Here is a 12684-nt window from a genome sequence, read left to right as displayed (position 1 = left end):
GGGAGAAAGAAAAAAAGATTGAGTGGATAAATACTTGGTATTCTCTCCGATAGGGCTTCTATCAAAACATCATTTGGGAGGGTTTGGGTGAAATTACCCATACACACAATCTATGAACAAAGCAATTCAAGTGAAGATAATGTATATATAGAAGCAGGGCCTTTTTTTCGGCCAGAACTCACCGGAACTCAGGCACCTCTCAGGTGGGCACCATTGCCATTATAAGAGAACAAGAGAGGCATTCATGGTGAGTTCCAGCATGTCTTTTTCTAGAAAAATAGCACTGATAAGATTTTTATATATGAAAGAGTGAGGGGACAACTTTCAAAGAAACTGCTGGGAGGTTATTGGAACTAGTCCAATATTCTGTACCATGCGAGTCCCAATGAAGTTAGCCTGTTCAGTAACTGGTTGGACTAGCAATCCCATACTGCTCAATGAGAAGCCAACTTGGTTGGCCAGTTCCCAGGTGAGGGATAGGACCTCTGGCAGCCATTTTGAGAGGTGGTCTATACGTGTTGGAGAATGAGAAGAAATCATGGGGTAGAACTATCTGATCCACTGCATGTTTCAAAGTACCCTTGTTAAACCCTTGGTTTTTAAAAAAAATCTTTATGTAAACAGAAATCTAATACCAGCTTTGCTGGTTTTTCCTTTGCATGAAGATTTTCTTTTTTAAAAAAATAGGGCAGCAACCTGAATTTTGAAGTGTCACAAATCATTCTTCCGCCTTGGCACTCTACAATTTCATACCGCTACACATGCAGACCAAGCCCGAGTCTGAATGGAACAGCTGAGTAATTTAACCCAGAGGTAGAAAACGTGGTGCTGTCCTGATGTTTGTGGACTTCAATTTCTACTAGTCCTGGCTAACACAGACAGTAATTGGGGAGGATGCAGCCAAGAACTACTGGAGGAAACCACTTTGGCCATCTTCAATTTAAATCCCTTCCTTTCAGAGCTGAGAACATATCTGTGCACCTCATGAAGGCCAGACTATCAACATCGTCATGTGGGCAACAGTAACCAAGTCTTGCTTTATAGAATCCGTATAGTTTGAAACCTGGCCCCCAAAGCCAAAATATGTGGCACAGAAGGCAAATTGGTGGATAATCGCTGAATGCAACTCCTTGATGGATGGAAGAGAAGAGATGATTAGCTCTTTCAAGTTGTTATTTGCTCCATATGCAGGGGTTGGGGAATAGAGGGGCTTTCAATTTCAGTAAGAAGAAACCCCCATCCCACTTCTTCCCTGGTCAAAGTAGTGCCTCACCTCACCTTGGTCAGGCATAGGCAAACTTGGCCCTCCAGGTGTTTTGGGACTACAATTCCCATCATCCCTGACCACTGGTCCTGTTAGCTAGGGATCATGGGAGTTGTAGTCCCAAAACATCTGAAGGGCCGAGTTTGCCTATGCCTGCGCTTGGTGCTTTGAAGTCAGGGTACACCTTCATACCTATTTTTCTGTATTTTAATAAAGGTATCAATGCTACCTCACCTTCATTGTAAGAGATCTGTTCCAGGACTTTACAAGTTCAGCAGCTCTCAAATCTTGCCAGCTTATGAAGTTATGAAAAGGTTTTCCTGTCTTCCTGAAAAAGGCAGAAGAGATCACCAACTTTATGAAAAGTACTCAATGCACAAAGTGCAAGCTAGACCAGTCCAATTATCCCCATACTACTGATTCCGGATTGGGCCAATGTGATGGTGGCAAAAGAGCTGATGCAGATATAACAGTTTACCTGAGGGCCAGACAGGTAGTTCATGGCTGGGCAATGACTTGGCATGGTAGTGAATGACACTTACTAAATTTTGCTCACTCTTGGCTCATTTCCAGAAGGAGACACATAAGCAACTGACTCATGTTGCAAACCAGCAATAAATAACTTCAAACTGCAAGTGGGAGATGGCATGCTTGAATGCAGAAACTCTTTGGTTCATGACCAGGGCTACTGTTCCACTAGTGCAACAAAGTTCACTTGTGCAATGGAACTTTTCCCTGCAGCCCACTTTGCACCATCAAAATCCAATCTGGTGTACATTTTGAGGGTGCACATTTTGGGAGAGGAGGGAGAGGGGTATGTGTGCAACACCGCTAATTCACCTGAAATCAAAATGGCTCTATGACCTAAGAGGTAACATTATTTAACCCCACCTGGTTTTAGTAGCACAATCCTAAATTCAATATTTTCTATACATTCATTTATTATTACAGTGGTACCTCGGGTTACATACACTTCAGGTTACATACGCTTCAGGTTACAGACCCCGCTAACCCAGAAATAGTACCTTGGGTTAAGAACTTTGCTTCAGAAAGAGAACAGAAATTGTGCTCCGGTGGCGCGGCAGCAGCAGGAGGCCCCATTAGCTAAAGTGGTGCTTCAGGTTAAGAACAGTTTCAGGTTAAGAACGGACCTCTGGAACAAATTAAGTACTTAACCCGAGGTACCACTGCATATTTTAAAATTCATTATATTTGTACACTGCCCTTCAGCCGTAGATCTCAGGACAGTTCACAACATAAAAACACAGGTTTAAACACAAAACACGTAACAAAATACCTAATAAAAACAAGAACGAAAAAGCACAAACAAACCCCTCTCCCCCCATAAATCTCATTTTTTTTTTAAAAAGAGCTTTAATGCTTTACACTGTGCTGTGTTTACATGCATAGAAAATAAGAAGTTTAAGCTACTTATTTGATCACAGAGAATCAGAAGCTTTATTTGCTCTAAAGAAATTTAACCTCTTTTCAAAACCACCCAAGTCAGCTTAATTTTTAAAGTCTCTGAAGCAATGCACACTATGTTCCTGGAACATAATCAGACTTCTGCAAGATTTACTCACTTTACAGTTTAAAAGACTGAATACACCTATTGCTATACCCCTTCTGACAGTTATAACCCACACTTAAAGTTGGACTGAGCAGTGTTACCATACTCAAACTGTATGGGTAGTAAGAAGAAGTTGGGCACACAGAACAGAAGTCCCTGCCCGTTTTTCCTCCTTATTTTTGTATTCCAAGCAAAAAAGCCTATCTGGTGAAAACATCTTGAGGCGGTTGATGTCATATTTTAAGAGCAATCAGGAAGCAGCACTGTACTTTGCTCCCATCAGTTCCCATCAGGCAGAAGTTCCACAGAGCCCAGCAAATGAGAGACTGTGTAGAATACAGCAAAGATGTCCTAATAGTCACCTTTAGGTTGGCTGAGGTGCTTTCTCTCAACCCCAACATTCCAAGGCTACCTGCTCTTGTTTTTGTTTTTTTTTTGAGGGGGAGGAACCTACAATTTGCCACCTTCTGTATCTGCATATTAAGTGGCAAATTAGACAGCATATTTAGAAACAGTTCATGTCTTTAAGAGATTGACTGACAGAATAATGTCAGACCATCACTGTAGGTGATGGTCAACCTTTTAAAACTGCCTTTTGAAATAAATGTCATCAGAAAATGAAAGGGCGGGTAAGGGCTCCTTGCTTCTCAACCCTGCAGGAACATTTGATGCAAAGACAGATAGACACATACATACACACACTTAGGAGCAGCTACTTCTGCTTCACAGCACAACTACAGCCACACCTAAAAACAAACACATTTACAAGCTTGTCTTTGAGGGTTACAAACATCTATTATAACCAGCATGCACTCTACATACTTGTTCCACGTAATGAAAGTTCCTCGCTGTGTCGAGAGTCCAAGGGCAGAAATTTGATTCATTTTCACTCCAGCAGCTAAAAGAAAAATTCGAAAACTGAGAAATGAACTTTATGGAACAACTGCTGTAATGTAGCCTTAGTATCAGAAGCTATTCACCCATACTCATTCATAAAGAATTTCATTCCACTTTATTCAGCAACTTAACAAAAGCCAGCTGTTCATTCAGCTGAACAATACGGCCACTGAAACAGTCTTGGACATGTGGTTCAAAGTACATGCAGAGTGTTGGGGAGAGTCATGTACAAAACTTCAAAAAATAAATAAAAATGCTTGCTTCTTTGGCAGTAGGAAAAGATACTGTGCACACACAGCTTTGAATTTTAGAAGCATGGACCTGTAACAGAATGTACTAACCAAGTTATATGAGCATTAGAGAACACAGATATTTATATTTGTAAGTAAGGGATCAGGAAGGCTGTGCAAAACCATAGCTTCCAGCAAAGCAGAATAAGATTTCATCACATTAAACGTTCTCCAACCTTGAGCAGTAAAAGTTGCTTAGTTTTGGCAAGTCTCAAGGGGGAGTGTGTTCCTTTACTAAAAGCAATGAATATGTCTCCCTCTGAACTCAATTTATAGGGCTCGGACAACTTCCCCATATGGCTGGTGACCACAACCTCACCACCCACACATTCAGAATACATGCAAAGAGGCTCTACACATGCACCAATGTAAATGTGCAGAGATATATCCCATGAGAGTGGACTCTGATTGGGCCAGGATCTTCCCCTTACTTGGAAGGTTGGTACACATGCAGAGTCCCTCTTCATGTGGTCCTAAAATGGAGATGGTGAGTTGTGGAAATCACCAAGTGGTGGGAGTCAATTAGGGCCTTCTCAGCAGTGGCGCCCTGTGTGTGGAATGCCCTCCCATCAGATGCCAAGGAGATAAAGAACTACACAACTTTTAGAATACATCTGTATCAGGTAGTTTTTAATGTTTGACTTTTATTATGTTTTTACATGTACTGGAAGCTCCCCAGATGGGTGGGATATGCAATAATAATAATAATTATTATTATTATTATTATTATTATTATTCTGGTAGTTCCTCCAGGTGGTGATCCCAGAATTTTTGTTGAGATACTCTAATATGTGGGCGAAATTAACTGGCATGCCTCACAAGGTAACAATGTGGGGAATACAAGCACATTAAATGGGTTTCAATGTTATATCCCATCTTAATGTTAATATAGGATGAGTGATCTTTCGGTATACCTGGTCGTGAGCCATTTTGGGTTTTAAAAGGTTAAACCCTGTACTTTGGGTCTGGAATGCAGACAAAGCACAAGCATCAGCAAATTTCCAAGTAAATACTGTTGTGGCCCAATTCTGGACCATGGCAACTTCCAGGCCATTGACAGAGTCACATATGACACACTGCAATAGGTTACCAGAGCAAGGGTAATTGTAGCCAAGCTATCTCCATCCACATAAGGTCACAGGTTTTGGAAGAGCAGCTAATGTTGAGTTTCATGGTTACCTTGAACTGCTTCTTTAACCACACCAACAAATTGTGTCCACAGTCTTTCAGGATCCAGTTCAACCCAACCTGGCCGAGGCTGAACAACTTCCACCTGTTAACAAAAAACAGAATTACCAAGCAATCAGACCCAAAGCCACGAATGCTAGTGGTCTTGAGGAACTTACACTATGGGAAAGGCCATATAACTGCAGGGGTACATTTAGATAATCTGGCCCCCAAACCATTTATGGCCTAAAAAGTTAATAGCACTTTGAATTAGGCTCCAAAATGTATTGATTGCCATTGAAAATAGCACAAAAGTGATACAACACGTTTAGACCTTCTGGAGCTCATTAGTATCCTGATGGCTGTATTTTGCACTAGCTGGTGTTTCCGAGTTGTCTTCAGAGACAACAACACAGAAAGCAGAGTGTTTCGGTTCGCTTTGGAGGTAACCAGACCATGAATGACCAAGCCAAGGCCATGCCAATCTGGACAGGGCTGCAGCTACCCTACCAGCCTGAGGTGGTAGAATGAATTCTGGGCCACTGCAGTTATCAGTGCCTTGGTGAACAGCAATGGATTCAAGAGCACTCCCAAGCTCCATACCTAGTCCTTGTGTAACCCCACCTAAGACCAGTGTAATAATAATAATAATAATAATAATAATAATAATTTAATAATTTATTATTTCTACCCAGCCACTCTGGGCGGCTTTCAACAGAACATTAAAAACAGAATAAAACATCAAACTTTAAAAACTTCCCTATACAGGGCTGCCTTCAGATGTCTTCTAAAAGTCAGATAGTTGTTTATTTCCTTGACATCTGACGGGAGTGCGTTCCACAGGGCGGGTGCCACTACTGAGAAGGCCCTCTGCCTGGTTCCCTGTAACTTGGCTTCTCGCAGCGAGGGAACCGCCAGAAGGCCCTCGACGTTGGACCTCAGTGTCTGGGCTGAACAATGGGAGGGGAAGACGCTCCTTCAGGTATACTGAGTTTACCTCTTCTGTCCTCATTGATAGATCTCCCACAGCACAGGGCCTCTGTTTTATCTGCAATAGGTTTCAGCTTGTTCTCCTTCATCCATCCTAAAACTGTATCCAGGCACCTGTTCATGAGTTCTATAGTATCACTGGAATTTGTAGGTGGAAAAGAAAGATGGAGCCGTGTCTCATCAGTATGCTGATTGGCAGTGCAGTCCAAACATTCAGCTTGACCTCTCTCAGCAGTTTCATATAGACTGTTGGAAGAGCACTGAGAATAAGATGGAACTCAGAGGCACCCCACAAGCCAGAGACAGTGGGGTGGAACTGAACTCTCCCAGCACTACTCTTTGTGAATGGCTCTCCAAGAAGGACCAGAGTTCAAAACCCAGTTGAGACAGAAGGATACTGTGATCACAATACTAACAAAAGCCACTGGAAGGTCCAGCAAGACCAAGAAATTCTGACAATAAAGGCTGCCTGTGTGCTTCTTTCACATAATTTGCATAGTTCAAAAATACTCAAAGCAGTGTTACAACAAGATAATTGTAGCCATTGGGAATCAATGTGGAATAGGTACATAGATAAGATGTGGGGTTTTGCAGTCCATGTACTGGGCAGAGTTTTCACACAAACTTTATGTTCACACTCCACAATGAAAAAAAATAAGTTATGCAATCCTTATACATGCAGATTACTGGTTAACTTCTACATGGAGTGAATCTTGATTATTTTAATTATGCTTACCCCAACTTTCCTACCCTCAACGCAACTTATATGTCAGTAAAATACAAATGGCTGTATTTTAGCGTTGTACTTAAATTGTATTTGTTTCTGTAGGGAATGAAGATCCAACATACATCCTTTTTGCATATCAATGGGTGATGCAAAGAAATCTGGATCAGGTTCAATTCCCTCAAATTTACAATGCTTCATTATCTTGGCTCAGAACAGAGTATAAAGCACCAAAGTGTTAGAAAGCTTTATTAAGATGTTTGGGGAAGCTTTTGACTATGCAGGAGAGAATCAAGTCATAATTGCAGCAATGTAAAGGAAACGTTGATGAACATTGATGAACTGCCCATAGATGAAGGGCAGTTCACAACATAAAAATACAGCATAAAAACTCCTGTTAAATCTACAGGCATTTTCTCTATCTGAATGCCATAACTTCATATCAAATTAAATACAAAGAATATATGAAAGTGCCAGCATACTGACAATCATGACAAACAACAAAAAGTCAGACTGTCCTATTAATTATTATGAAAACTTTTATACCATATTAGACCACTGCTATATATTAAATTAGTTCCAGTGTAACTTTATCTGCTGTAACAGTTTATGAGATCCAGCTTTTGCTAGAGCCTTGAAAAATTCCAGAAAAGATTAAAGTTACAGCAGTGTATCTAATGGTATCCTTTGTGCTGACAGAGGGCTCTTGAATCCTGTGGAGTTTTCTGTCAATAGGACAGGAAGAGGGGCAATTTTTGCCAATTCCCCCTCTGCGTCCTTGTGCCCCTGCCCAAAATCTGCTCCAGAGTGTTGGGGGAACCTTTGGAATTGCCTGGGAGGTGAAGGGTGGTGACAGTAGGATGCAACTTGTACAAAGGTGGTTACACTGCCAGAGGGTCAACAATGGCCAAACTCAATAAGCAATGCAAGATTATGCTCACTTCTTGCTACATAAGAAGCTGCCTTATACAGAGTCAGAACATTGGTCAGTATTGTCAGCAAAACAGTCTCCAGGGTTGTAGACAAAGGGCTTTTCCAGTCCTGCCTGGAGACTGAACCTGAACCTCTTGCACACAAAGCAATTTAAAGATACAGCTTTGCCCTACTGTAGCTTCCCTTACTGAATTCAATAATGTGACAACTGTTAGTGTTCCAGCTGAGCAGTCATTGTCTAGTTGGTGAAAAAACTAAGGATCAGAAATAGAAAATTTACAGATTTCCCAGTGTCCTTGGCTATAGGAATAAAAAGGACTTGTTTCATACAATTATTGTAAGGATGAATGAGATGACGAATGAACTCGGTCCATTTGTCCCATCATTAATAGACACAATTCAATCCACAAATCTGCAATTGCCCTCCAGGAGCATCTGGGTCCGCCAGTGGATAGGTAACCTAATCTAAATGGCATGGAGATGCAAACTCTATTGTTACATGCCACTCCAATCTCGGAGCTGTGTGAGATTTCAGGGGTTCCAGGCATCTTTATCCAGGCATTTCCTTTTGGGAAATGAGGCACAGCGGAGACTGTAGTGTCTCTATGATATATGGTTTATTTACACATATCTACAACCTGAGCCTTCAACAAAGGCGTCCTCAGCATTAACACAGCCCAGGAGGCTTCTCCCATAGCCACAGCAGCCTTGAACTTAAGGAGACCACAACCACTGCTCTCAACCACTGATCTCTGACTCTCTCCAGCCTGCTGCTTACAATATCTGTTGCATAACTCCTAATTGCAACTCTGCAATTAAACTCTTCCGCAATTAAACTTTAACCTAATTAAACTCTGATATAAACACTGGCATTGTCTTTTAAACTAACTCTCAGTTGAAGTAAGGAGCCCACTCATTTGCAAATGAGTTTTGCCCTGGATTTTTCAGTGTCCTAATCAATCCTTACCCCCCCCCCCCCCAGGGCTATCAGCTCATGCAGGAGGCTAGTGCTGACTTAAGTAGCTGTGGACACATCCAGTTGCGTTGCTCCAATACACACATGGGAGTAGCACAACTCTAGCACTCTAAGCCATAATTAAATTCTCCCCCACCTTTCCCTGAAGCATTAAAGTGTTTTTGTTGTTTAGTAATTTAGTCGTGTCCGACTCTTCGTGACCCCATGGACCAGAGCACGCCAGGCACTCCTGTCTTCCACTGCCTCCTGCAGTTTGGTCAGACTCATGCTGGTAGCTTCGAGAACACTGGCCAACCATCTCGTCCTCTGTCGTCCCCTTCTCCTTGTGCCCTCCATCTTTCCCAACATCAGGGTCTTTTCCAGGGAGTCTTCTCTTCTCATGAGGTGGCCAAAGTATTGGAGCCTCAGCTTCACGATCTGTCCTTCCAGTGAGCACTCAGGGCTGATTTCCTTAAGAATGGATACGTTTGCTCTTCTTGCAGTCCATGGGACTCTCAAGAGTCTCCTCCAGCACCATAATTCAAAAGCATCAATTCTTCAGCGATCAGCCTTCTTTATTGTCCAGCTCCCACTTCCATACATCACTACTGGGAAAACCATGGCTTTAACTATACGGACCTTGCTTAAGAGTAGATCCACTGAAATTAATGGGCCTAACTTAGTCATGTTCATTCATTTCAAAGGGTATACTCTGAGTAAATACCACACTATGTCTTTAGGACAGCTGGCCCACAGAGACAATACAGCGCAAGTAAAACTGCTCTCTGTATCAACCTGAGACACTGAACAGGTTAGTTTAGTTGGGTTTGTAAGCAAACACGCCTCAATAATAATGTATGGAAACAGGTTTCTAGTCAGAAAGCTGTAGCTCAAATTAAGTTTGGGTCACAAGTGAGATTAAGGTGTCATACACCACTGCCAAGTACAAAGTTAGGGAGTTCTGCTTTTGATTGCATCTGGGGAAATGTTTCTGACCTATATAGAAGTGAGGAATGTACAGAGCAAACAAGAAATTCAACTGGTACACAATGGCTGGTTACGACACTAATCCACACAGTTCTGCTGGTGTCTTGTTGCAGCTCTAGTTGAAGTACCCAGTCCTGCTATCAAGGATGCTTAATTGGACCAGCTTACATAAGGTGAATCAGTTGATGTGGACAAGGTGCTTATAGCAATGCATCTGACCACATGCCCCCTTGACCCGGTCCCTTCTGGCTGAGGGGGCCTGACTGGTTGGGTCCAGAGTGTGGTGAGGGCTTCATGGTATGAGGGGCTGGTCCCTGCAGAAATGAAAGAGGCAGATACATAGAAAAACGAAGTACGGTACTTTGTGTTAGCAACGGAGGAAGATGGATTCATTCAGACTATGAAACTTTTACGCAGATGGCATACCCCTGACAGGCAAACAAGAACTATGCAACGCAAGACAAAACATTAGGAGTTGGCGAAATATAAACGCCATTACAAATTTTCTAACAAATCCAACAGCTATTGCACATGCTTCCAAACCTCTATCAACATTTGAAAATCTAATTACAAGCACTAACACAAAATCGAAGCCAATATTATCAATAATTATGAAATAATTAGTAACACGCAATTAAAGGTAAAGGTAAAGGTACCCCTGCCCGTACGGGCCAGTCTTGACAGACTCTGGGGTTGTGCGCCCATCTCACTCAAGAGGCCGGGGGCCAGCGCTGTCCGAAGACACTTCCGGGTCATGTGGCCAGCATGACATCGCTGCTCTGGCGAGCCAGAGCCGCACACGGAAACGCCATTTACCTTCCTGCTAGTAAGCAGTCCCTATTTATCTACTTGCACCCAGGGGTGCTTTCGAACTGCTAGGTTGGCAGGCGCTGGGACCAAACAGCGGGAGCGCACCCCGCCGCGGGGATTCGAACTGCCGACCTTTCGATCGGCAAGCACTAGGCACTGAGGCTGTAACCCACAGCGCCACCTGCGTCACTTAACACGCAATTAGGCCAAACAAATTTGATATAACATGTGGAGAATCAGATCTAGAGACAGTAATTGGGGGGGGGGGGTAGATTGGCAGAGCCTGTGGGCTAAGAAGCTATTAAAGTCAGCATCCATGCTTTTATAGGAGTCGTGTCCGACTCTTCGTGACCCCATGGACCAGAGCACGCCAGGCACTCCTGTCTTCCACTGCCTCCCACAGTTTGGTCAAACTCATGCTGGTAGCTTCGAGAACACTGTCCAATCATCTCGTCCTCTTCTCCTTGTGCCCTCCATCTTTCCCAACATCAGGGTCTTTTCCAGGGAGTCTTCTCTTCTCATGAGATGGCCGAAGTATTGGAGCCTCAGCTTCAGGATCTGTCCTTCCAGTGAGCGCTCAGGGCTGATTTCCTTAAGAATGGATACGTTTGCTCTTCTTGCAGTCCATGGGACTCTCAAGAGTCTCCTCCAGCACCATAATTCAAAAGCATCATTTCTTCAGCGATCAGCCTTCTTTATGGTCCAGCTCTCACTTCCATACATCACTACTATACGGACCTTTGTCGGCAAGGTGATGTCTCTGCATTATCACCTTTGAGATATAGTCACCTTAACAAAGCTATTTGTCTTCTTTGCTGGAGAGGGTGTAAAGAGGTTAGAACCACTATACATATGTAGCAGGCAAGTGACTAATTACAGCCATTTTGGAAGAATGTTGTTGATTAACATTCTGATTACAAATAAAATTAGTACTGTTAACCAGCTCTAAAAGTGAAAATGACAATCAAAGAATTAGTTACTTTTCTTTCAGCAGCAGCTTGACAACTTCTTGTCTAAAACTGGGAATCTTTGGAACATTCACAAATGTCACAATGGAAACAAAAGATTAGGACTTTGGAATTACGTTTTCCCATAGGAATCTGTGTTCTGGGGTGAGTAGGAGAAATGTGCGAAGGGGTGGTGGTGGTGTTATGTTCTCATATTCCTTTCAAATAAACAATAAATAGCATATATTTTAAAAAGAGAAAGAATCAACAGAGTCACATTCCCCTTGTCCCTCCCCCATTAAAAGTAACAGGTAAGGGGTTCCACAACTGCTTCTTAAGCTGAACTAAAATGTAGCTGGACAGCCTTCTTTTAAGCACACCTGCTTGAGAAGTTTACTAAGAAGATATTTGCAACTGGACAGTAGTTATCACAAAACTCTGGGCCCAAGTGGGGCTTCTTGAGAAGGGTCTTACCATAATTGCTTTCTTCATGCAGGTGGCTCCACACCATCCCACAAAGAACCATTAACCCCCTGGACCCACCCAGATAGCCTCCAGTCTGTGTTAGGCCAAACTCCTTCAAGTGTGTTGTTACAGGCATGTATAGAATTGCTACCTAATTTTCTAGTACATCACTTTGTCTTCTTGTCATAGACACACGTGGGTGCAATCCTAAGCAACAATGAATTCAGCAATAATTATTTCTGAGTAAACACGTACAGGACAACACTATTTAAAGGTATTTTGAATAAACACGAGACATAAGTAATCCTTCATAGAGGTAAACAAATGCACTCAGTTAATTAGTTTCTTCCTTCTGTCATTAAACACTTAAGTTTAATCATGATAACATGTGTTGCAAATAACACAAGGCTGAAGCCCAAACTACACCACAGGTTATGTCAAGTATATACTTTAAAGGGCATGCTAACAATTGTCTCTATTTAACAAAAAGCAGCTCGGAGACAGTTGTATCTGAGTTGGGATCACGCTGCAGAGAAACTTTCTTCCTTGTGCCACTTTCCCATCAAAAGTCCCCTCCCACAACTGATGTTCGCCCTTAAATATCAGCATCAAGTGATAAATTGCAGCAGGGAAACCCTCTCCTCATTAACCTGGCTTAAGTACCCACAGATGCTTTTGGTAAAAG

At 42.4% G+C, this 12684-nt stretch overlaps 1 protein-coding gene across 1 annotated transcript in view; it reads right to left on the bottom strand.

Annotated features, from left to right (window-relative positions):
* Positions 1 to 12684, bottom strand: part of GK5 (glycerol kinase 5) — a 28676-nt gene that overhangs the window by 14200 nt on the left and 1792 nt on the right. Inside the window, exons 2-4 of the mRNA XM_083442791.1 lie at positions 5201 to 5294; positions 3657 to 3732; positions 1499 to 1592 (exon numbers count right to left, since the gene is read on the bottom strand). Coding sequence (XP_083298917.1) covers positions 1499 to 1592; positions 3657 to 3732; positions 5201 to 5294 — 264 coding nt within the window. The remainder of the gene's footprint in view (positions 1 to 1498; positions 1593 to 3656; positions 3733 to 5200; positions 5295 to 12684) is intronic.

The sequence above is a fragment of the Podarcis tiliguerta genome, assembly GCF_965153285.1.
Source record: "Podarcis tiliguerta genome assembly, chromosome: 5".
Lineage (NCBI taxonomy): Eukaryota > Metazoa > Chordata > Lepidosauria > Squamata > Lacertidae > Podarcis > Podarcis tiliguerta.
The sequence above is the reverse complement of the archived record's forward strand: the minus strand, read 5'-3'. Positions and strand labels throughout refer to the sequence as shown.